General features: G+C 42.6%; 2 protein-coding genes across 3 annotated transcripts; both read right to left on the bottom strand.

Moving 5' to 3' along the window:
* Positions 1-4,306: 4,306 nt before the first annotated feature.
* Positions 4,307-4,624, bottom strand: KCNE5 (potassium voltage-gated channel subfamily E regulatory subunit 5). Its single transcript, XM_086470553.1, has one exon. It carries the CDS (start codon positions 4,622-4,624, stop codon positions 4,307-4,309), a length of 318 nt encoding a protein of 105 aa, XP_086326679.1.
* An 8,319-nt stretch (positions 4,625-12,943) lies between these two features.
* ACSL4 (acyl-CoA synthetase long chain family member 4) lies at positions 12,944-25,869 on the bottom strand. 2 transcript variants are annotated; one of them, XM_009961920.2, is made up of 14 exons: positions 25,519-25,869; positions 25,021-25,198; positions 23,378-23,487; positions 23,148-23,286; positions 21,526-21,676; positions 20,233-20,356; positions 19,404-19,475; positions 17,935-18,074; positions 17,305-17,477; positions 17,027-17,101; positions 16,635-16,826; positions 15,969-16,083; positions 14,998-15,155; positions 12,944-13,161 (listed from the first exon to the last, which is right to left on the bottom strand). In XM_009961920.2, the coding sequence occupies exons 1-14, from the start codon at positions 25,867-25,869 to the stop codon at positions 13,004-13,006; spliced, it is 2,136 nt and encodes a 711-aa protein (XP_009960222.2). In that variant the 3' UTR covers positions 12,944-13,003. The 2 variants fall into 2 exon arrangements, with proteins under 2 accessions (XP_009960222.2, XP_009960223.2); XM_009961921.2 differs by having other exon boundaries at positions 21,526-21,672; positions 23,144-23,286.
* Positions 25,870-26,296: the final 427 nt, after the last annotated feature.

Raw genomic sequence — 26,296 nt, forward strand, 5'->3', positions numbered from 1 at the left:
TCAATATTTCCCCTGGGCTGAAGAACAGAATAGTTAAGTCTTTCTAAACAAGCTTTGCTTTTCTGAGCCTAACTGAGAAGTAGGTCATTGATAGCTGAGCTTATTCCTGCAGAAGGCTGGGTTTAATAATACAAATATATCTTGTTGGCTGGGTTTAATAATACAAATATATCTTGTTATCTTTTGTGCCCAGTGATTGAACAGACTACAGGGAGTAAATGGCCGTTTTGCCCTGCATCAGTAATACAGGTGCCTTAGAATATACTATTGGTGGAAAAGTGTGCTGAATTTCAGTGGCTAATTTTTGTCTTCTTACAATCACATTTAGTTCAGTCCCAGTAGGTTTGCAGCTTCATGGTTTTTTAAGGTTTCCAAGCAGTACACAATGTATTTGACTTACTAAACAAAAATAAATGAATGTTACTGCTGGGCTTAATGCTTATTTATCAAGGTTTCTGTGCCACAATACGAATTCCTCTCGGGTGTTCAGGTACTTTGGTGCGTGTAGTCATGCCAACAGAGTAAGAATGAACTCGATGTGAACGTGCATTACTGGCTTTGCGCTGTAACCTTCTGGCAGCTACAGCGTGTTCCTAGGTTCTGAGCATTCAAAGCACATTTTTCTTCAGAACTCAACACATCCGTCCTGAATCCTTAGGCTCCTCCAGATGGAACCATCCGTAGGGGCATTGTGGGTTCTTATGTGTGACTGCATTGATTTAGGAGGCTTGAATTCCTAATGGACTGAAGTTTTGCTACTCTGAAAGGCTGAGTTTTGTTATGTTTCTCCCAGTCCTGGGGCAGTGCTGCTTGGTAAGGCAGTCCAGCCTTGTTTCGTAGGGTTCCTGTTTCCAGCTGAACTCTGTGGGTGTTGCTTTCATTGGGGTCTTCAGGAAACTGAGGGCTTCATTCAAGTGGATCGTTCCATTGTCAGAGTCCCACAGGACTCTTAACTCCCCTCTGTAACTACCCCACGGTACACTTCCCTCTTTAATTTATGGTTTAACGGCATTTAATACAGTGTGTGGACTGTTAACCAAAAGTGGTACTGTGTGTTTATGGGGAAAAAGAGATAGACTGTGAAAGAACAGCGCACTGAAACATGTTTTGTATCTTTACAGTTACAGGTTTTACATCATCTTGATAGTAACAACACAAGTAAACAAGGCATTTACAATTCTGTGATTCTAAATGGAATATGTAGTGGTCTTCCACTGGTTATTATTCCCTGATGATTGGTCAGATGTGAGACAGGTATAGAGAATAAAACCAGTTTTGCTGCACAATTTACTGCATCCAAAAATTACAATGAGGTGTAAACATAGGCAGTAATAAATTGACACTATCTCTAGAACATAACATAGATCATTCTGAGGTTTGTGACCTCATCTAGGCAGGAAGGCAGATAAAATAAGTCTTTCTGTCCTAAATCTGGGAATATTATCACTTACCTTTGTACTCCACGCTTTCTCTAAGCCAGGAGCTGTGTCTACATACTTTGAAGCCTACATTCATAGAATCATAAAATCATGGAACAGTTTGGGTTGGAAGAGACCTTTAAAGGTCACCTAGTCCAACCCTAGTGTCCCTGTATGGGATTCTGAAAAATTATCTATTGGAGACACCATGAATATTAGGAATGTGTGAATAAACACATGTATACAGCCAGCGTGTTTGTGTATTTACCTGTCTGTAGATGCATATTGTATATAGGGTGTATGTCTTGTTCCAGTGTAAGCTACAGTTAATGCACGATGGTGTTACCTTATTTAAACATCTGGTTGAACTGTAACTACAAGAACAGATGGACTGATGTAAATCACAGATTACCACAGTTCACCGAGACCTTGTGATTCTTTCAGGTACAGACAGAACAGCGGATAATTAGAATTAGATGGTTTGTTAGTCACTTGGCAGGAGGTCTTGTGCTTTCCTTATTTGTGAACTGTGTACTGGAGGGTAAACTTTTTCACAAGGTCAGCTCTTCTTTTAGGTAGGACCCACATACAATATGTTTCCCATACTTTGCATTTGGGGGGGGGGGGGGGGGGAGGCTGGGGAGAGAAACAGGTAGGTTATGAAGATAGGTCATCAGTGGAATTTGCTGGACACTGACTCAGGGACTGCCACAACCTTTCAGATTTGTCTGTAGGATGAAGCAGTGGAAAGCAGTTAGTAACCAGCTGATACAAAATAAAAACATGTTAAGCACACATTTCAGTGTCCAGTGTGTTGAAGCTTTAATGTGTGCAGCTCTCATACTCAGAAAACTCTACCAGTCCTTCCCCTAGTCTGGCTGATCCAGCCAAGTTCAGCGGTCGCACTTAGCACTGTGGTTCCCAAATACTTCTAAGCTGTTAGTCTGTAATGCCCCTTAGAGAGCAGAGTCCTGCTGACGGGCAGTGCTCGGGCAGAAAAAGAGAAGTTAATCACTGAGGCAGGTTAAAGAAAAGGTTTTGGATATGGGTAATGATTCTTGCTTTCTTGTAGGGGAACCTTGGGTTGTGGTCTGGTTGCATGCTGAATTCTGGTTGCACTGAAGGGAATGCTCACTGAAAATCCTCTAGTGGGGCTGATGCAGTGTTTTAGTTCTCCCAGTGTGAAAGTTCATTAGGCAGTCAGCTTCTGCAGCTTTATATATATATATACACACACATATATATATATATGTATTTCTTATGGCTCTTCAGAAAGTTCAGGTTGGAGTTAGCACTTGCATTTCCAGAGATACTGCCTGAATCTTTGCAGATGGAGGTAGCCAGGTAGAACTTCGACTGTTGTCCGACTACTTGATAGGGGTTTTAAGAATATTGGCAGTTTGTTGGTTTCTCTGACATCTTTTTTTCCCCACAGTGCTGATTACAACATATTCTTTGCTGAGCTAAAGATCTCACATACATCTGCTGTTACAATGCTGGCATATAGTACTATTGCATATACTCCCATTGAAATTGTTTCTGCAGCTTGAGTTTTTTGCCCCACCCCATTCTTTTCAGTTATTAACATGTCTGGGTGTCCACAAGATCCTGTTTGGTATCTAACAGTACTTTGTAATTTCATCTGTGGATATCGCAGTCGTTTTCTACAGTGACAAAGTTGACTCGTAACTGCTAGTCCTGTCAAGGAATTTTTTTTTTTAAACTCATCACTTCAGGTATTCAGTTTACAGTGATTCCCCACAAAGTTACAGCAGAGATGGCAAGATGCAGTAGGTGCCAGACAGAAGATGACCGTTTTGCTGTTGGAAAGAATACGCACGAGCGTTAGGAAATTTAAGTCTATAACATAAAAATCTCTCTTCCTTTGAAGCTTTTTCCTGCAGTGTGGTTTGGATAAAATCCAAATAGTAGTTTGGACTGTGCAGTGCAGCATTCCTAGTGAAGGTACTTGTTCCTTGGAATTGTTCATTAATCTTTATCTGAAAAAACCCACCCCAAACACAAACCAAGACATGATAGACTATTAACATGGCTAGAACATCCGAAACAACCTTTGCCTGCCTAGTTTTTCTTGTAGAAAGCATATGCTGTATGTTGTTTTAATCTTAAGCTTTAACTTCTACAAAGATATTCTTGGAATTGCACGTCTTGGCGTGGAAGGATGTTACTGATGGCTTTAAAAGTTACTGTGCATTGGTGAAGCCACAGTACCAGGATGAGGTACATCATGATGCCTTCCTCGTGGGAAAACCTCCTGTTTCTAAGGTTTTCTGTTCTGATCAGCGCTTCCACATAAAGGAAAATAATCTCGCTTTAACAGAATGAGACCTGACCCTGCCAGTTCAACCTGGCGTAACTGTCAGTGCTCCGAATCGACAGGCGGGTGGGTGCTGCAGCAGTAACCGAGCTGCTGTGAACTGTGTGAGACGCTGCCCGCAGCAATAGCAGCAGTGTGGCCGGGTAACAACGTGGAACACACGCTCATTTTAAAGCAGATGCTAAACTAAGCTCTAAAGATGACTGACGAGAGAGGTCTCTGTACGTACGTAATGCAGGTGTTTATTGTAGAAAAGCAACACGAATCAATCCAAGGAGTCGAAGACCAGCCCTCGCTGCGAGCCAAGCCTTGATCGCTGTCCGGGAGCCGTCCCTGCCCTCCCACCGCCCGTGTAACGGCGCAGTCTCGGCGGCGGCAGCCCGCCCGCCTCTGGTCCTCCGGGAGCCGCCGGGCTGCAGGCGGGAGGGCGGCAGAAGCGGTGCCGTGGCAGGGTCGGCCTCGGAACCCCCCCGGGCTCTTCCTCCTCCCGAGCCCCCAGCCGTCCGCCGCGCCGGTCCTGCTGCGCGGCGGGGGCGGCCCGGGCCGCACCTCACATCAGCCGCTGTCCCTCGGCGGGGCCGCCCTCCTCGGCCGGCTGGCCCGGGCCGCCGCCGCCGCGGCCCCAGTCGCGCTCGATGTAGAGGTGGTAGGGGTCGTGCTTGGACTCCAGCTTCCGCGAGCGGGTGTAGGCCAGGATGAGCCCCCCGGCCAGGCAGCCGTAGAAGATCATGATGAGCAGGATATACAGCGAGGCGTCGCCCCCCGCCCCGGCCCCGGCCCCGGCCGCGCTGGCGTTGCCGCCGCGGCGCAGCTCCCTCAGCAGGGCGCTGAGCAGCGCCTGCAGCCGCCGCGGCTCGCTGCAGTTCATGGCGGGGCTCCCTCAGCCGCGGCGGGAAGGCGGCGCCCGCCCTCTGCGCGCGGCGGGGGTGGGTGGGGGCGGCTGGGAAAGGGGCTTCGCGCGCCGGTCCTGAGGGAGCGCCGGAGCGGGAGGGGAGCAGCTGAGGTACCGGGCGTGGGGAGCGGTGGAACTGCGTCATGGCTGTCGTGAGTGGGAGCAGGGCCGGAGGAGGGTCACGAAGGTGATCAGGGGCTGGAGCACCTCCCCTGCGAGGACAGGCTGAGGGAGTTGGGCTTGTTCAGCCTGGAGAAGAGAAGGCTCCGGGGAGACCTCCTAGTGCCCTTCCAGTGCTTAAAGGGGGGCTGCAGGAAAGGAGGGGAGGGACTCTTTGTCAGGGAGGGTAGCGACAGGACGAGGGGTAACGGTTCCAAACTGAAAGAGGGGAGATTGAGGTTAGAGATGAGGAAGAAATCCTTCCCTGGGAGGGTGGTGAGGCACTGGCACAGGTTGCCCAGAGCAGCTGTGGCTGCCCCCTCCCTGGCAGTGGTCAAGGCCAGGCTGGATGGGGCTTGGAGCAGCCTGCTCTAGTGGAAGGTGTCCCTGCCCATGGCAGGGGGGTGGAGCTGGATGGTCTTGAAGGTCCCTTCCAACCCAAACCATTCTGTGATTCTATGCCTGGAGTTCAGGTAAAGTGACTTACACAGGAAATCCAAGGACTGAACCCTCTGCTCGAGAGGTGTCAGCCACAACCTCCATGCCTGGTGTTGTGCCTCCCTCTCACCAGCACCTTGCTGTCCGTGTGAAACCCAGCCTGCGCTGCCACCTCCTCCCAAACAGGGAGAGAAAGGTCCTGGTGCTTGAAAAGGCTAATTCCAGTTCCTCATGGTACCAAATCTCATTCAAATGCACACTCGCACACAGTGAGAAAAGGGAGAAAATAATCTAATTCTGTTTGAAAGGTGCAGCTGGAAAAAAGCAGTCATGTAGAAAACAGCTGTGCCCTTGGGAACAGGTCCTGGGCAGGTGAGAGTGTGAGAAACCAGCTGGGCTCCCTCTGTGAGGGAACAGTGAGAGAACTGAGAAAAATCTCCGTTTCACTCAGAGAACAGTGCAAACTGAGCTCCCTTTACAGGCTCCCTGAATTCCAGAAACAAGAGATCTTTCATGCAAGTAAATGCTTGGGAAAAGGCAGGTCCACCAAAATAAAGCCAGGAAAGAGCTGGTTCCAGTAGTTTGTGCATTGGCAGCTTACAGCCCTGTTACAGGGCTCTTGGTGGCAAAGCCCGTGGGTGTCTGAGCTGTGTGGGAGGGCTCTGCTCCAGCACCGGGCTGGGAAAACTGCAGCAGGCCCTGGGCAGAGCAGGTTTTCTGGTGAGTGGCACAGACCAGAGATAAGCAAGGAGAGGTGGTGGCGCACAGGAGCTTGAGCAGCAGCAGCTGTGGTAGCCAGGCATCCAGAGGCAGAGTTAATTGGAGTAATTAAAACAAGTGATAAATAGCTGAAGAGGGTCCGTTTGTTGAGTGGAAAGGTTTGGAGAGGACTGGATGTGAGTGGGCTGGGTTCTGGACTGGTCCCAGTATATCTGTGCTGGAGAGAGGTCCTGAGGCTGCAGCAAACAGGCAAGTAATTTGTTTGTTTGTTTTTTCCTGTCCCAAAACTCTGTACCCATAGTTAACATCTTTTTTGAAATCCTGTGAATGCTCTGAGGGCCTCAGATTTTCCTTGCTTCCAGGTTGGTTATCTGGTAACTTTTTAGGTTCAGTTGCCATCATGCTTATAGGTGAATGTGGCAGTTGCATGCGTTGCAGATTCACAATCCCTCCAGCATTTAGAGTCACTTTTATGTTGTGCAGTTTCTTTGCCCATTTCCAGGAGGTCACTAGGGCTGACCATTGTGTTCCATGCCATTTCCCTCTCGTTGCATCCAGGAAAAAGGATGTATTTGAACAGCAGACCAGACTGAGTGCCCACCTGTAAGGGCAGCTGGAAAGGCAGGTTGGTGTAGTATTGACTTGGGTGTTTCTGGGTAAACAGCATTAGGCAAGAGTGCAGTCTTGCTGGGCGAGGTTCTGAAGGCATAGCAGTTGGTTTTCTGTAGTGCTTCTCTTTTGGTCTTTAAGTTGCTCCAGAAGAAGCACTCATGAAATGGGATGTTTTTGCAGCAATATATTCTCCTTCCTCTTCCCCCTGCCCCCCCCAAGAGGCGCAATTAGTTATTTCTTGTTTCTCTATGAGCAAAATGTAACTGAGAAACCCTCTCATTTAGTTACGATTTCCGCTCCCCCTCGGCACCAGTGGGATTTACAGGCTATGGGGTACGAGTCAGAGATTGCTGCCTAGTCATTATGACACGTTTCTGTTGTGTGTATGGGTGGGGTTTTTCTCTTAGGAGTCCTTTTACAAAAATCATGTCTCTTAAACAAAGTTTTTGGCTCAGATGTGTTTCCGGCATCTTGTTTTTTCATTATCTACGAGTGACCTACTGAAAGTGTTATTGGTGGCTAGGCAGCGGAAATAAAACAGAAAAGACAATAGATCATAGTTTGTATTACAGTTAGAAGGGCTGAACATCCGTTTAGACTCTCGAGAGGCAAAAACTAGAGTCTGGTAGATTAGTTTTTTTTAACACGGTGACAGGTTTTAATTTGCTTTTCTGCAGTAGGTTTTTTGTTGTTGTGAACAATTTTCTTGGCACCTTTCCTCTGAAAGTAAGGACTCTGCTTGCTTAGAGTGGGCTGTACGTAGGTTAAAACTGAGTCAGCCTAGCTTGTTAGAAATTCAACTTGGGTTGGGGTGTAGCATTTTTGTTTGCAGAGCTCTGTAAGAAGTCAGTCACCAGCTGTGCATTTCCACTCCTCACAGCAGCGTCATTATTGTGCTGCTGCAGGTGTTCGGAGTGGAGATCCAGGTTTTAAAAACAACAAGGGGGAAGAAAGGCACAAGGTGAGAGTTACGCTGCTATGTGAGAGGCAAATATGTTCAGGAATGCAGTGAGGTTGGAGGCTTCAGAGGCAATTACCCTGCGCGGCATAGGGCAGCTGGGGCGAGCAGCGTCTCCTGAGCCTAGGGACGGAGTGGCCCTGGTGAAATGACCCTGATTGAGTTTCATAAAACCAGGCTCATCGGGAGAGACTGTGTTTGCTTAGACTTGAGAGACAGAAAGTAAAGCAGGGCAGGCAGCTGTAGAGAACAGTGACCCATTCTTCACGTTCGCTCCCTGGGGGAGCACCGTAAGTAATAAGCTGATCTACATCCAACGGGAAAGGTTTAGGTTAGATACAGTGTTGTTTAAAACAAATAAAAACCTCGGCAACACCTCCCGGGGCTGGGACTTTTGTGAAGTGCTGGAACAGTATGTAGACTCACTACCCGAAGTCATAGTTGGGCTAGTTTTGTTCTTAAATAGGCTCAGCAAAACAACAGGCCTGTCAGAAATAGTCCAACGCTGTTTCAGTTCAAGGAGTGCTAAATTACTTCCCCTGCCCCCAACTTTATCTGTGTTTTTAAAAAGTAAAAGTTATGTGACATCTTTTTGCTTTAGCATTTTAGTGATCTGAGACCATGTCTTAGGGTATTCATACTCGGGGTCTGGATTTTCTGAAACAATGGCGATAGCGTAGGTGTGGTGGTGGTGGCACTTCTGTAGTAGAAGACAGGGGAGGGTAAATGCAGAAATAAGCGTGTGTAGCAAACACATAGTGACTTCTGGCATCTCTGTTTATATTCCTCATTCACCAGCTTATTGGTGTTTCAGAATGGGAGAGCAAAGTGAAAAATGCAACATTTTTTTGTTGGTTTTTCTTTAAAAGTGTAGGTGAGGGCTCTGGGGATCAGACACTGTGCCCAGGGCTCTGCCTGTCTAATTTAATTAGTGTTGATCAAATATCAAGACTACATGCTTCTAACTAAAGGCAGTTTTGGACAAATTACCTGTGATAATCAGCTTGTTAAAACACTTTGCCAGTACAGGGTGGATCCGATTTTCTTCAAAGCATCTCTCCCCCGTAAAGGTGTAGCAAGATTCTAGGTATTACAGCTCCCAGTAGCAAGCAATAGCGCAAACACCCCCCATGTCTGTCACAACTCCTTCAAAGTACATTACAAAGTACATACAGGCTGATGTCGGCTGTGTATGCAGTGTAGTCAGGCCTGTTCCTCCATGGCTGGTGTCATCCTAGCATGTTACAAATGAAAAAGCAAGCAATAATCTTCTTTGCAGCAGCACCGAGTTAACTGGAAATGTTTTTTGTTTGTAACCCAGGTAAGCTCACACTACTGTAAAATAGCTGAGTTTTACGCTGTGTGTATCAATCAGAACCCCCTGTAAGCAGTGATGGCAAGTTTTACTGATTGTATTTTGTAAATCACCTTTGTGGCATCTTATGCCCAAGGTTTGTTATTTTTACATTTCCCATGTTTAAATTTTAGCCTCCAAAAGGGGAATTGATTTATTCTCATGTAAATAGTGCTTAGCCATTCAGCAGGCTCAGTTTAAAAAAAAAAAAGGGAAAAAACCACCACAACCCACCCCACCTCCCAAAACCAAACAGACAATGAGAATTTATTTCTTGCGTTGCATGTAATTGCAGAGCATTACTAATTTATCACTAGCATACAATGAGGTTATTTGAAGTTATCATTCTGGGATGTGGTAGATTTGGGATTTGGTTGTTTTGACTGAAAATTAGTGACCCCCGTTCTCATGTCCCATTCCTTATATAGCCAGAAAGCGTTGATGGGAACTGCAGTCCAACGCAGTGACTTACCCAGCAGGCAGCGCTCTACGTCACGTTATGCTCAAAGCTTTCTGGGCACTACAGTTGCATTGGGTGGGTAAACACCATTGCACCTGCTCTTAAGGGAGTAAGTCATTACTTTCTCTGTTTATACTTTTTTAAATTCCCCTTGCAAGCCCTTTAATGCCATCGTACTGTTACGTGCAGCATCAGTGTTGTGTTACATACAGGAACCAGGTCTCCTCTCCAGCCCCCACCCAAGGCTCTGTGTCAAAGCTGGTCCTGGAAGGCCTTTGTTTAACCCTCATTGACTCTGAGGCTCCAAAGGCTTTCAGTGGCAGAGATCTTAAGCAACTAGTTCAGTATTTAGTAAGGAATTGTTTTTAAAAGAAACTGTGTTTCTTTTAAAATGTCTAAGCATAACTGTCACTTAGTGTAAACCTTCACCCCGTTCCTCCTCTTCCACTGGTGACAGCTCTTGTGTGCCTTTGTTAGGGTAACAGCGTATGTACTTGAAGGCTGATCATCTCTCCTTGTGTGCCATTCCTCTTCAGGCTGGCTAAACTCGACTGTAATCTTCCCTCATTGATCAAGCTTTCTAGTCCTGCTGTTACGGTAGTTATACCCTGGCTTTCTCTAGATACCCCATGGCTTTTGAAGTAGAGGGCCTAAATATGATCCTGTATCAGACATGCCTGAACTGGGCTTTGTTTCTCTTTGCACTTGTTTCTCAGACTGAGGAGGGTAATTTTAAATTCTGAACCTGCTTTCTGAAGAACTTGCAGCTACTCTTAGCTTTCTGGAACCTTCACAATTAGGAGAGGAACTGCTCCTCACACTTCAGTCCCACATCTTATGTCCTTTCAGTCAAGCACAGGGTATCATCTGTAACTACCACGTAACGGTTTTGAAGCCATATACTGCTATCACTTCATCTGCATCCTAGTTCCTTATTTTTAATGGTGAATTACATTCTTGCTCATCTCTGTTCCTTACTTCTCCACAAGCCCTGTCACAAAAGGATTTAGAATTTATTAAGAATAAGGATAAAGGTCTTGCCAAACTTTAAGTGTTATATTCGCAAATAATCCCCATATTTGAAGGCAGCCTGATGTAATCCTTCCCCTTCTCCAATCATGGGTGAAAAGCTGATGGGTGTCTAATTGTCTTTTGCAGCACATCTGCATTTAGTTCATTTCTTAAAAGAAAAACTAGGCCTGCTCTAGGCTGTGTGTGAATGGCTGTAGCGTGTACTCGTTGCTGCTGCTTTTGAGAAGTTTTTCTAAGGTACGCGCAGTTTCGGAGAGAATGTGAGGTGCTGACCAGTAACTAGAGACAACTTGTGCAATATAAAGATCTTTCAGAACATAAACTTGTTGAACCACTCAAATTGTATTCCACTTTTGAAATGTTAACATCGTGTATGTATGTGTATAATATTGAAAAATAGCAATCCTCAGCCAACCGAGACACAGAAGATACCTGCAGTCTAGAGAAGATACATTTCATATAAATACATTCATGGTTTTAAACAAAAAAATAATCATACAACCTGCTGACACTCAAGTGCAAGTAACTTTCTTACATGTATTTAGCTTTTGGGATGTTAACAGGCTGACTAAAGGCTATTTAATCGTGACCCCAATTTTAAACATGGAAAAATTGGTAATATGGCTCCAGGCCAGTCATTTAAAAAATTGCTGCTGATAGGGAAGTATTTTCTGTTGTAATAAATCAACTGTATGTGTCTTAAAAAAAAAAAAAAACTTCTTTTTTAGAAAAGCTATTTCCTCGTTCCTTTTGGTGACTGTTGTAGTTCCATGCACAACTGGACACAGTCAGCTTTATTTTCTATAAAATCACCAGATTTTCTTTTTCCCTTTCCCCTCGGTGTTCTGGACTGGCCAGAGAAAGTTAAACATAGGGATGTTTGAAGTTGGTCCCAAGGAGAAGGGATGGTTTCGTTAATGAATATATAGCCATGATTTATTTTTGCCAAAATCTGTTTGATCTGGAAAAAAAGAGAAATACACATACATGCAATAAAGGGAAAACTTGCCCTGAAATCGCAAGCTAGTGTGTTCAAGAGAAGCATCGTACAAAATCTTTTACTTTCTGTACAGTGACAATACCAAATATTTTTTCTTTTTAACCATCATATACACAACACAAATATTATGAATAGAAATCTATAAATACTTTTAAAATGAATTTGTAATATATAGCAGTCGAGGGCCACAGCTGTACAAAATGTAAGCAACATATATAAAACGATTAAGAAAGTGCAAAGTAGAACAGTATCAAGAGCCTCCACTTTTTACAGCATTTATGGTTCAAGTGTGAAGATCTGGCAGGGATGCAGGAGCTCAGTTACAGTTCAAAAGAAGACACAGTACAGGATTCTGCACACAAAATCATGAACTAGAATTAAATTCTATCTTCCCACTTCTTCACATCTATGACTTCCAGTTAATGAGAACATTTTGATAATCAGTTTCTGTAAAGAGTGATTTGTCCCTTTTTACAAGTTCCATAAAACCAAGGTTCTCTGGTCACAGACTACTTTTCCATAAGTAAAACAAGCCTAACTGGGGAAATGGCTGTTGGTTTCTGGCTGCCCTGTTAAAAGGTGAACGGAAATACCTTTCCATGAAGTGAACGCAGACATTCAGACCCTGATCCTCCAAGTTCCGTACAGGTAACCTGTACTGCTACTCACAGGTACATGAAGATCTAGAGGATCAGTGCCTTAAATCCCAAACCCCCACCAACCCCAAACTCCTTCGAGTTTCATATCTGCTTAGGGACAACCGCCCATCAACGTCACTGCAGTTGGACAGTCAAGGTGCGAGCTCTGCACTCTGCACCCAGGTGGTGATTTCTCATCAGCACCTCCTGTAGCAGCGCAAGTCTCTTTCTTTGATGCTGTGTGTCTGAGTGGAAGGCTCTGCTTGAATTAAAATACAGTGGCAAATAAAAACATATTGGGTGAGCTGGAAGTTGAAATAGTTAATTCAACACTCTTGAATAAAATTTCAAATAACTTGTTTTTAGAAAGCTTTTCAGTTCACCTTTTATTTCAGTAAGTGTACTTTATATTCTTTTTTAGGCACTGTAAATATTCAAGATACTAACTGATGTGCAGAAGAATCCATCCATTCTCATGCAGTGCGTTATTAGTGATCTCTAGCAAGTTCTTGACTAATGTTTTCATCTTGATTTTGTTTTTAACTGGAGAAGGGTGGACTTCAGTCTTTTTTCTTCTGTCACTAAGTATCTTGCTCTGACAGAAGGATCATCACAATTAAATTAATTTCTCTCTTTGAAATACAGGCCAGACTTCAGAATGAATTAAAGAGAAGTTGCAAGCAGACTGAATATGCTAGAGAAACAATAATAACAAAATTACCTGGTCATACTGCTTCACCTAATGATGTCTGTCTCAAAACTGGAGATGATCACATGAAACTATGAAGACCATCAGTGTCTAATCTGCTAATAATTAAGAATTTGGAGTCTTAAGATATTCTCTGTTGTTCTTGATAGAGATTATAGAAACATTCATCCATTTGGTGTATTTTCTGAATGTGTGATATCTACAGTATACACAGACATCTATATAGAGGCATGAGAAGGAACCATCTGCACAACTGTCTCGTCAACATAACTCATTTATTTGCCTCCATACATTCTTTCGATGTCGTGGATGTAATGGTTTTTCAGTTCTTTCCTCTTCAGCTTGAAAGCATCTGTTACTAACCCAGTCTCTGGAGTCCATGGTTCAGGGCTCAACCGGACTTTGATGGGTATTTCAAACCTTTCTAATTTCACTGCGGGGACAAAAGGAACAAAAGCAGGACTATGATTACAAAGCCAAACAAAATACTAATTCGTGCTACCTAAAAATTTAAGGTGAGTGCCCTGGACCTTGTATAATGTGGTGTTCTACTTAATGAAGCAAATTTAATCTTGTACCAATGCTGAGCGCTGGTTAGTGTGCAAATATTCTCATGACACACTGTACTCAGAGCTTATATTGGATGTGGCAGTGTAAAATATAAAGCCTGCAGCACATGAGCATGTAGCCTGAAGATCTGAGTGAGTCTACTGTCACAAGAGGATATGTTGAGATTTAGAGCTGTGTCTTTACTACAGGAATGTAGTAATAACCAGGTTAACTCAGACTAGTCAGATGTGCTTCATGCTTAAATATAATGAAGTACTTCTACGCTTTCCGTGGTTCAATGATTATTTCCCAAATTTCTTCTTCCTAAGAGTTTGTTTAGAGTTCAAAATAAAGGGACTTCCCTGTATTCTTGTTATTAGTCACTTATTTTATTCTCATCTGGAAGCAGTGGCTTGGCACACGCCCAGCTTCATCGCAACTGGTGCTGCTTCTGTCTCTTGCCCAGGCAAGAGGCCAAAGAGGGGTAGGCGAGGGAGGAGGCAGGTAACTGCTTCAGGGAGAAGGGCAGGGGCAGCAGGAACAGGGCAGGGAGCTGCTGCCTGTGTGCCGTCCTTGGTGGACTTGCTATCAGCTCCTGCATATACGCCTGTAAGAGGATCCCGCATCGGCAGACTGGTCGCTGCACGTCCAGGACACCTCTAGGCGGCAGCAGATGTCAGGCAACTGGGGGCTCTGGCTGTAGGTCTGGCCCCAGGGGCTCTTTTGCCTCTCTGACTTCAAACTGGTTAATGTACTGTTTCATCTTGTTTAGATATATGCCTGCTCGTGATGAAGGTGCATGATGTCCTGCTAAATATGAGAAGGATCTCTTCAAAACAGTTTTGGAAAAATTTTGAATAAATTAGTTGTCTCTCAATGGCACATTACTATGTAGAAGGTAGAAAGAATGTGTAAGCAAAGATTTTGAATGAACAAAGCTATATGGGTAGTGATTTGCCTAGTTCACGACAGACAAACATGGATTAAAATGTTTAAACCCAAGTCTGAGACCTTCGGATTGATTTATGGGGGTTTTTTTAAAGGCAACTTCATAGTGCCTTTCATTCTGGTTTTCTGGGTTTCAAAAGGCAGATTCTCCTCTAAAGTTTTAGAGGCAGTGCTTAGCGCGTGCTTAAGTCCAGTTTTAATGCTTCCTTGCATGAGGTGCCAAGTGCTCTAGAGACTTTTTTCCCCAGTTTGTTAATTTTTTGGCCCTGTAAAGTACTGGTGAGGCTTTTGATCCTTCAGTACCACAGCAAGGAATAATAGCAGGCACTTAAGCTGTTGCAGCCACAAGGATCGTGGTTGTTCAAAGCTGTAGGGGACCAAGTTGCAGGGGGAAAAGAGCTTTGAAACCTCTTGCTTCACTAGTTTTCTTACCAGCAAATGTCTTAACTTTCCTTCCAAATTGACAGCTCTTTTGGACCTTACTTTAACTGTATTAGACAAGGAACCTGTCTCTAGAATTTAACTGGAAAAAAAATCAAATTCCAAATTTGTTTAGAAAATAAAAAAAGATGAAGTAGTTAATGCAACCAAGAAGTATGTCAGTTCCTGCGTAACAGGCAACAACTTGATGTGGTCTTTGCCTCTGATTAAACTGTGATGTTTTGGCAGATCCAGAGACAACAGGAAGAAGGAGGAGCAGTTAGTAAGGATAACTGAAACTTTGCTGGATAAGCACCATGACATTGGCCACCACAACATCCGCTTTACTTACTCCTGTTTGCCACTTCTTTAATCTCTTGCAGTATTTCAGCTTCCATTGTGGGGTTGTTACAAATATCTATCCAGGTTCCACTGATGCCCTTCTGCTCAGCTAATGCTGTCAGCTTCTTCTGATTGGGAACGACAAAACTGATCACGTAGGACTGGTCGCTACCACAGGATGGTAAGAGAAGGGAGGAAAAAAGACCCAGTTAAGACTTCCATTTCAGGCCATAAAATGCTTATTGATGTTAGATACACAGATTCACAGTGCTTTTTGAACTGTACCCTTCCCTCATCAGAATCCTTCTTAAGGATTCTTAGGGACTAAGTCTTCACAACTGATGACTTGACGAAGATAGTGTAAGCTGGTTTACAACATTAGGCTTGATCGGCATCGTGCTTTGCTGTACTTCCACGCATGCACATCTCAGTTTAGCTTCCCAGATACCCCCGGTGTTTAGTGCTCTTCAGTTTCCCTTTGTGTACTGTGTTTAAGTTGAGGGGAGGGAGAGAAAAGGCTGGGACCATTTCCAGCGCTCAGTGGAGAGCTTTGGATCAGGTACAAAGTGTCCAGAATAACTTTTCTCTGGTATTCTGACAGAAAGCCAAAACACATGCTAAATATAATGATACTAGATGACCTAATGATACTAAATATAATGATACTAGATGATCTTTAAGGTATCTTCCAGCCCAACCCATTCTATGATATGATTCTGTACCTGTTTGGGGAAGGGATGGGATGAACTGGAGTGTGTTAGGATAGGAGAAATGCCAACAGAAAGACAGAGGTCATTTCTTCAGGTTTTAGGGAATCTGGGCACCTGTGCTACTTCAGAGATGCTGTTTACACCAGCATGTCTGGTATGGGGGGTTGTTCAACGGGAACTGCAGAAAACTCCAGTAGATGATCAGAGAAGTGGGTCAGAGCCTGTGTTTCATGTTTACCCTAAATGGAGTTTCTAAATTAATACCACTTACCTTTTGGCATAAGCACAGATATTGTCAATCAACTGACAGTTCTTCAGTGCTGCCTCTACTTTGCCCAGAGATACATATTCTCCTGCTTGTAGCTTTACCAAGTCTTTCTTACGATCTAGGAGTTGAGGGGGGAGGAAAGAAAAAAAAACTTGTTCCACTTAAACTTTTGCGTTTCCACAGACTCATTTGGAAGCCACTATATATGTATCTTGTGCAATGCTACGCAAGATTCTTAATAAACATGAATTAAAGCATCTTATTAAAATTTTAAAGCAGCAATAGAATGTACATATTCTGCCAACTTTATAAGGGCTTCTGTAAAAAAAGTTTCTTTAGCACTACACTTCTTGTCACACAGCTTGTATGAAAGTGATGGGGACTCTGCTTTCAAAGCTTTGTAAGTAATACTAAAAATTAATCTTACATTTATCCTTTAAAGTCCATGTGCTAAATGTAGATAGGGATGATGTCACAGGAAATGGCATCACTTCCAAAATTTTCCTACAGCTGTGAGGACTTTTGGGAATGTGTTTTATACTGTGATTCTGCAAGCAGGTAACCTGAAGTAGATTAGCCCTGGCAAAGCCAACAAGATTAATAGGATGCTTATAATTATGTTTAGTCAAGATCCTGTAGTATATTAAGATATTGAAAATGGAGGCCAACCTATGATCTGCAGACACCCGTCCGGATGAAATTCCCCTATATCTCCTGTGCAGAACCATCTCTGACCGTTCTCATCGATGGAGAACTCTTCTGTTGTCTTCTCTTCGTTTTTAAAATATCCCATTGAGACATTAGGTCCACCAATTATAATTTCTCCTCTAGGATTAGGCTTGTCTTTATTTGTATAGCCCCCTGGAAACAAGAAAATCCCCACACAATTATTTTTAACTTCTGTATTCTGCTTGAAGTTCATGCACACAAATTGATGACTGTTATAGAAGATGAAGAACAATTACCTCATACGTTACGCCTAGCTAAGCAGATAGGCAAAGAAACCAGCTAAGCAGGGGTTGAAGTGGTTACTCTGAAATCAAAACATTTAATACTCTCACCTTCTTGCCAGTCTCTCAATTTTATTTCACAACAGATAAGAGGAGCTCCAACTCTTCCAGTGCTGTAATCGGCAACTTAGGGAGAGAACAAGGAAGGATACAAAGATTTTTGTCATCTGAAATATAAACTCAAACCATAAACAAGGCGGTAGCTTCTCTCAAGTTACTTTACTGCAGTCAAGAACTACAGCTATTTTGACTTTACCAAAAACCCACCAAACCCTTACATAAATATGTCTATATCTTAAATTATGTATTTCCAGAAGCATTTTAACTACCTTCTGTAATTGTTCCAGCTCCACATGTTTCTGTTAGTCCATAGCCTTGACCAACAGGACAGCAAAAACAGATGTTCATGAATCTTTGTGTCTGAGGTGAGAGTGGTGCTCCTCCAGAAAGCATCATACGGACATTCCCTCCCAGCAGTGCCTTTACTTTTTTAAACAATAGTCTGGAAAGAAGGAAAAGAAAGCATTAAAAGTCATTCACTCGTCTGGCTTTTTATAAAAAGAAAAAGACACAAACCACCATCTTCCTTCCCATCTGGAACACCCTAAAAATTAACTTAATCATACACAGCTTTTAGTGGACAGCAGGGATAATCAAAAACATTACCTCTTGTGTAACACTCGAAGATGGCAGAATTCTTGTAACTTAACTACACAAACATTTCAAATTTATTACTAAACAAAAAAGGCAATCCAACGAAAACTAACTAGTCATCTGTTCTGAAGATTAGTCATTCCTGACCCTAAGTATCTTGTCCATTTCCAGTAAGAACTTGGATGATTTCAGTTAGTCATTAGATGATATTTGCATGTTGGATGAGTTGTCGGAGGGCTTAGGTGGTTATTCTTTTAGACTGTCTTAACAAATCACGGTATGCCTGGGCTGTGAATTATACTTACATGTTACACAGAGGTGCGTCGTATCCCCTCTTGATCTGTTCCAATTTGTAATCGTAGCCTATCTTGAACAGAGTTCTCTGAATATAGTTCATCTCTTGAACTTTACTCATGACATTTTTATAAATTCTGTCCATTATTTCCTAAAAAGTGTTAAAAAAGCAAGGAAAATTACCACATGGAATAGACTAGCATGTGTAAATTAAATTCCACGTTAAAAAAAAATTTAAAACCCCTATTATTCTTCCTTTAAAACGGATAACGCAGTAGGAGTGAAAATGTCTGCGTCGTTGGTTAGGCAATGCTTAGCTGTAATGCTTTTTAGGTGGGGTTCAGCATTGTCACTGTTCTGTAGTTAATTCAGTGAAACTCTCTGCATGGGCTGCTTTTTCGCACATGCATGAAATACAGTCCTTCCGAGAGGGATTATGACCGTATTTAAAATTTACACTGCTTTTTCCAGTAGTCCAGCATTTGAATTTTCCTCAGGAAATAAATTTAAATGGATATTTTCCAAAAAGCTGGGGTTCTCAGACATCTTAATTTTCACTCAGTTAATTATTAAGAAAAAGACCAAGCATGTATATATATGATGATTATTTTATGAAACAAAAAATCCAACTGTGTAATTGATTTAAATACTCTTGGCTAATCCCAAAAGATGCTCCAGAACAACCAAATTCACCCAAACTCACTATTCCTAAATGAGATTAAATCCTCCTACTTGCCCATCACCACCATGTGGCAAAAGCAGGTGCTACCGGTCTTAGGACCCACAGATGTGATATGATCATAAAAGCACATGTGGTTCCAGGACACGAGAGGAAGATTTTTGCATTAGAAAGATGGGAACATTTGTGTATTTTTCGGAGAGTGCCAAGACCTTGTAGAATGCAGTAGCTTGATCACCCAAAGACCAATGTAAGCTACAGAAGCAACTGGAGTTACAGTCTCCTGATCACTTTTTTTCTTGTAAGAGGAGAGCAAGCATGGCCTGCTTACCCTAAGAACAGCAGGACAGCCTTAGCCTAAGGGTTACCTGGCAGGCAAGCAGCTGAGATTGAGCACCCCAACAACTACAGCAGCACAGCTGAACTTGCGAAGTTCTGTAACTCATCCCGTATCCTTAAAGTGTTCATCTTGGCCAAAGCCACCCTGCTTTGTCCCTATGCAAAAAGGAGCTTCAGACTGTGAATGTCAGACTTCTGTACCCTATTGTTGTATCAGTAAAGCATCACTTTTAACTATTAAACCACATTTCTGGTTTTGGAGCAAAAAGGCTCTTGACTTCAGCGTACACAGTCTTGGGCTCATCTGCAGCATCAGTACGTGGTTTTCTATATTCTGCTTTTTCCTATTAGTGACAGTTACTTACCCATGAAGACAAAAAAATGTTAGTAAATAGATTTTTCTAGTACGAACAAGATAAAGCATCATTTTTTTAGTAAACATATCTGCTTCTGCGTACTTACAGGCACAGCTGCCATCAGGGTAGGCTTAAGTACAGTACAGTCTCCTTTGCTTCCCTTCTTAATTTTACTTGACTGTAATAAGGAAAAAATGTCAATTTATGAAGCTGAAAACCATGCAGCTCTTTAGAAAAGGACTAAAAAAAGAGGGGGATATATTAGCATGTAATTTGTTTAAATCTCTTTCCCTGCCCCTCCAAAAACCATCTCCTATGTAATTTTTTTTTTTTTTTCCTGTTGTGGTTAACCTGGTTAAGTCCACTTTGTATATCTGTCTCTTCCTTCCTCCCTCTAGCACCTGCCTTTTCCTCCATCTTCCTCTGGGAGATTTTTTTGCCTAATGCAATCTCTATACCAGCAAAACATACAGAAGCATTGTTTTCCAGCTTAATTTGCTCTTGCTTAGCTTTAACTGTTAAATGGAAAAAGGCAAGGGGCTAAATAGAACAACTACAATAACTGGATAAAGAACTCATAAAGTAGGGCCAAAAAATTACAGTCACTTTAAACAGTCTTACGTTCAGCTGATCTAGTAATAGCTGTTCTTATCCTGATATGCTGTGGCTAGTGCTGTATGCCTTTATTAGGTTTTCTTCTAGATTTCAAAGTATCATAAAAGTGAATGTTTTAATAGAATTTATATGGTATGACCCATGGCTGTAGTTCACCAGGAACGTTAATTTGTATAATTTTCTTAAAAAAAAAATAAAATTCACATTTCTGAAGTGTGCCATATTGATCAGCATTTCTTTAATGAAAGAGCAGAGCTGAGCAAGGAGAACGCAGACTGCAAAAGCTGAAATTTGCTGTTGCTTCCCCGCCAGCCCCTCACCTGATCCGACAGTGTGAGTGGAGAGGAGTAGCCAATCCTGCAGCCGTAAGTGATGCAAGAGATTTCTGCTGTCAATTCTAAGACGTGGGCCAGAGGCAAATAACCAATGTAAGTATCCTTGGGTCTGGGAAAGGAAAAGGTTATCTAATGAACAATGATGCACAAGTGGACTGAAAATGCTGTTGAACAGTTTTGTTATGTGCTTAGCTACTACTGTTTGAAAGACTTGTATCACAAGTAAGGCTTATTCTTCCGCGTGTGAGAAGAGTGTGATTTCAAACCACAGTTACAAACAAATTGGGGATAATCCTGGCTTCCTGAAATCAGTATGAATTGCAGGATTTGCCTGTAATTTTCAGTTTTCTAGGAAATGCAAAGATTCCTTAGTGCTCCACTATTATTTTCTCTCCTTGCGGAACATTTCATCCCAGGTACCAAATTAAGGATGAAATGACTATATTTTAAAACAATCACCAATGATTTACAAACCCTTAACAGCCATCATAGCATCTCCTTCTAAAATATATCAGCAGAAAGAGAGCTGATCACTGAAGTACTAAGGCTTATTTCAGGAAGGCATTTCTTAGCAAGAAACTTAGAGCTGTCACCTAACAGAAGCTTTCAGCATCAAGTTAGAACTGGTTTTATATCCCATCACAAAAGGAGTTTAGCAGCATAGCTTGTTTCAGCTATTAAACACTTTGTGAATGCAGTGACAAACACACCCACATTCCTGAAAAATTTCCTCAAAATATTAATGTGAGGGAGTTTGCAGTTGGTTTTACTATCGTCAGTGCACCATTTATTCCTTTTCTGCTCATTTGAGTGAAGTATACTTGAGCAGATTCTGCAGCATGTGCATTATCCATCCAACAGCGGTGTCTCCAGATCCAGGGATATGGTAGGCTCTGACACACTTCCTAAAGTGATTCTAGGTGCCTGAAAATATCTAAAAGAAATGTCCCAAGTTTGACTAGATGAGGGATCTCCTTATCTGCTGGCATCTTCTGATGCACAAGAGTGCAAAAATCCATCACGGATGTAAAGCGAAGGGTAATTAAAAAAAAAAGTAGAAACAGCATGTGAGACAAGCTAGAAGGGCGTGTTTTTCAAACAACAGGGTAAATTCACAAGCACAAGATATATTTCTTATAAACTAAAGATTAGTGGGCTTACAATAAAATGAAGAAATTTAGTAACACCTGATGCCAGCAACAGACGTTCTATAAACTTAGTGTGTTTTTGGGGGTTCTGTTTTTATCTCTCTGTACACGACAACCAAGTGTTTCTTACCCCAGTCCAGGTATTCTCTCACACTGTCCTGTCATTCCAGCTATTAAGTTCTTGTGCACCATCATCACTCCTTTAGGTCTCCCAGTAGAGCCACTGGTGTACATTACTAAAGCCAAGTCTGTAGGAACAGGTCTGCTTGGCAGAATGCTTGCTACAAAACACAGGAGGAAAATTGTTATTGATTCTTATCTTTCTAAATTGGTATTTCTGTAATTAACCAATGTGAAAATGTCTGTAATCAACCAGTGTGAAACGGGTGCTTCAGCAAAGGCAAGCACGTGTGCTGCTCAGTGGTGGAGGCAGATGGATGAAGCAGTTCGTGGTCTGTTTGTAAGGGGACGTGAGGGAAAGCAGGTTTTGAAAGGAATGGCAAGTATTTGGGCATCTACACAATCTGGGTGATGCTTTTGCCATCGTGTCTTATAGCTGACGGAAAGTTTCATAGAAGGAGCCTTCTGCAGAGCAAGGAAACCTGTCAAGGGCAGTGAAGAGGAGAAATACAGCACTGGGGAGTAATGACGGGTTCAGAAAAACAAAACAAAAAGCCAACACCTCAAAGAGCTTCAAGTCAGCTTGTTTGTCAATCACTTTTCCAAAGCCAAGGTTGTAGAGGGAAGACGACTTTTTTTTTTCTTTTTCCCTGTTTGGGTTTTTTTTGTTTGTTTTTTTTTTGTTGTTGTTTTTGTTTTTTTTTTTTTTAAGTAAACCTTCCTCAGGTAAGCTGCTAGTTAGTAGAGAAGCGGTGAGCTTACAACACCTGACTTTTGGTTATTGTTTTAATCCCTTGGAATTTCTTCTTAGGATGAAAATGATTAGCTTTCATGGCTTTCATAGCTGCAGAGAGAGCAGAAGTGTCTGCAAGGGAAGCAGGGTTTGTAGGGGAAAGAAAACCAAACCCAAACCAACACGCTTCACGGTAACTGCTGGTCTGTATCCGTACCTGAAGCTGGTCAGAGATAAGGAGCTGTAATGAATGTGTGCTTCCCTGCAAAAAGCTCCTTGGCCAGTTTCTCTCTTTCATTCAAGAGAGAGGAGGTCTGGCTGAGCACAGACTGCTGATTTAAGGAACAGAGATGATCAAGGTTGGGTTTTCCTTCCCTAAAGCAGACATTTACAGTCACTCCTGACAGCCCAGTGCACCAAGGGATGGCATGGTTAACCTTCTAGCTCAAGGTGCTTTTTAGCTACAGATTGGTTAAGAAAAAAGCCAAGAAGCAAAAAAAAAAAAGCTTCAAGTGCTTTCTCCTCTCTTCTCAGGAAAAACAGCGAAGATAAGATGAATAAGAGGTAAGAGTAGCAGAAAATGGAACACTGCACTGGATTCTATTTCACTTCCTAAAGCAAAGGTGGAGTCTTAAAATAATTCTGGTTACGGTTTAGAAATTAAAAATAAAGTTTTATCCTAAAGTACCTGACACTTGAACAAAGATGCAGGACAACAGAGATCAAACAAATTTTCTCTTTACTTATAGGAAGCCAGAGGATGAACTGGCGATCTGCCGCTGCCTCTGTGTTGGAAACCTGCATGGGTGGGTTTTTTTCTGCTACACATCCCTCTTAGGCGAGGTCTGATTTCACTGTAAACATTGCTTGAGTAGTTGTCTGTGAAGTGATTCACTTACAGTTCTCTGGTTTGGCTCCCAGCTCTTCTACTGTCTGCATACTATGAATCTCCACATTTTCAGGGTATTCCGTTTTATTGATAGTCTTCTTGTCCACATAAATGATATGTTTAAGACAGGAGACTTGTGGCAATGAAGTCTATAAAAAAGAAATGAAATTTTTAGTGCTGACTGCACTGTAAAATTATTATAGGGTTGCTCGTAAGCAGGTGAAGCTGGCACCAAATTACCTTAAGTTTGCTCTCAAGAAGTTCTATGCTAGTGACCAGATACGATGCTCCACACTCATTGAGACCATAGGTTACTGCCTCTTCACCCAGGGTGGCATACAACGTAACCACTGGTGCAGTAAGGAGAGGGAGAACATGAAATGAATGTTAGAAAAGCTCTTGCTTTAGCTCACTGGGAAGCATTGCAGGGGGAGATAAAATTAGCTCAATGGGGAATTTTCTAATTTGGAAACAAACCAGCTTTTAATTTTTCCACATCAGAATTTTGTGCCACAAGAGACCTCTGGAATGAGGAGGACAGTTGTATAGGAAGCATTTCTTTTCCAAGAAGGTGGTCAAACAGTGGAACAGGCTCCCTAGAGAGGTGGTCGATGCCCGAAGCCTGTCACTGTTTAAGTGGCATTTGGACGCTGCCCTTAACAACATGCTTTAACTTCTGGTCAGCCCTGAATTGGTCAGGCAGCTGGACCAGACGACCATTGTAGGTCCTTTCCAACTGAAACAGCTTATTCTACAGAAAAAGGGAAATCATCAAAGCAAAGAGATCCACCAAAATCCAATAATGCACTAAGCCATCACACAGTAAGCAACTGAGAACACGTGTTCTGCCCCTGAGCTCTTTGCAGCCAACGCTCAGGGACAGAGGTGACACTCTAAACATCGCAGGGCGCCAGCCACGGCTTAAAGCTCTGCACTTCCACAAGCAGCTCTTTCAGCAGTGTCAGCTACTTTGCTTGCTCCTGTGAAATTACTGATGGGGGCAAGGCAGAGAATCAGACTAAGACACCAGCCTGTTTTCCATGCTGCTAGATCATTTTTATCAACTCTGGCTACAGCAATGCCATTAAGTGCCTCAGAGGGGCACTGAAGAGTTCACCTCCTCCCATCTCTCCGTTGAAAAAAAACCCACCACCTTCCTTTAGTATTGTCTGCTATCTCAAACTTTAACCTCCAAAGACTGTTAAAGGAATTTAATATTCCTGTGAAATAGGGCTCATGTGGAAGGCACAAAAAGGGAGTAATGTTATATAGCTGCTTGTTCTGCCTCTCAAAGCGTGAGGATCAAGATCAAATTAACCACCCTCTCCTACTTCAAAAGCAACGTCAGCTCTTCCACTGTTGCCCCTTAACAGCCCCTCTGCATACAAACCCATATACCTAATTGTAATGAACTTGAGCAGCTTAAAAATGCCACGAAACCCCCCTCGGACTAGCATATGATTTTGATACCATTCTAATAACCACGTCATGTTTCAGAGGCGTAAGTCAGGATACAGACAGAAAATACTATAAAAAAAAAACATTCCACATTTTGGGGGGAGAAATGCAACTACTGACATCGTGAGAGTATTTTAAGAAAACCTGAATAGTAACCATACTGTTCTGTCATTCTAACGTCTAGAACATTACTACAATAAAATCAGAAAAAACAGGCTCGTAAGTACGAGCAAATTAATTTTAGGGATCTCCGCGATGCATAGAATAGAGTGGAAACTTCCAAGACTAAGACCATAGGCAGAGTAAGTTTATGAAATTCTTATACCATCAAAGACAGGATTGGCAGACTCAACACACTTCACAGCCAAACCAGTGCTGAGAAATGGTTCTAAGATACATCCGAATTAAACAAGTTCAGCACTCACGAGGGAAGTTGTACTTGAAGCAGGTTAGAGCTACAATCATCCATTCTGCTCGGGTCTCACAGAATATGACAACCGTACTCCTTGGGGTTAGTCCCAGGGCAGTCAGGCCACTCCCCAAGCGATTCACTTTCTCATTTACTTCTTCATAGGATAACCATCTGTAAGTTCCTAAAATTAACTGGTGAGGGAGGAAAACAGATAAATAAATTGTGATGACAAGAAGCTGCTGGTACGGCTCTACAGGCGATGTGAGTTGGGGCATAACCCCATAAGCCCACACACTGCCATTCATTAAAAGAAGAAAAAAATTGCTTTCGTTTTTCTTGAAGTAGAATAAATAGTGCCTCCTATATTCTGTGACTTTTTAACTACTATGAAGTGGATGGTTTTATCATAAGATGATGATTAAGGAAGACCTCTGAGGAGACGTCCATTATTGAGGCAAGATACAAAGCAGCTCGAAACCGTATTGGAATTAAGTATAAAACTAAGTTTTACCTTTTTGAACACTTTTCCATTTGGTTGCATTTCATTTTCTTCACTCAGTATTTCTCTGGTCCCAAGACAGTCCTTCTTCCCAAACTTGGCTAAAGCATGATCAAACAGCTTGTCCAATGTGTCTGCTCCAGGAATGTTTATGTTTGCTAGTGAGTCGAGGTGCGTGACAGAACGGTAGGGGCTTCCAGGTTTGTCCGAGACGGGTTTAGCTTTTAAACGTTTTGCCATAGCCTTTTTCTTCTTAGCATTGGTAAGAAAATACCACGGAATAAATACAAGCATACTGTACACAGATATTAACAAGTACACAGGCAGCAAGAGAATGGCACCTGCTTCTAGCCTGACTTTCATTGCAGGTATTTAAAAAAGAAAAATCTCTTATTGTGTTCTGAAGCAGGCGAGAGCAAAGCAGCAGTGCAGTACGGCGTAGGAAGAAGCAACAGCAAGTGAAGCTTAGCCACTCCTGTTTCAGAGCAGCTGCCAAAATTTTAGTAACGTTTGAGAGGCAACAGTGGACATCGGTGGGTGAAGACCAGAGCCAAGCAGAAAGCAGGAAAAAAAGAAAAGAGAATTCAATTAGTAATGTTACAGTCGGTCCGTTAGTTTTAGTCCTTCTAAGAGTTCGCTTCAATGCACCAAGAGAAAGGAGACTGAAGTAACCAATTTAAGAGGCACGTACGCTGCATGATACAGCCGTGGACTGCTCTGAAGATGAAAAAGGATGAATCTTTTCCATACTTTTCCATCCACAAATATTTACTTTTCAGACTTTTCCCCA

The sequence above is a fragment of the Leptosomus discolor genome, chromosome 9 (genome assembly GCF_034619465.1).
Source record: "Leptosomus discolor isolate bLepDis1 chromosome 9, bLepDis1.hap2, whole genome shotgun sequence".
NCBI lineage: Eukaryota > Metazoa > Chordata > Aves > Leptosomiformes > Leptosomidae > Leptosomus > Leptosomus discolor.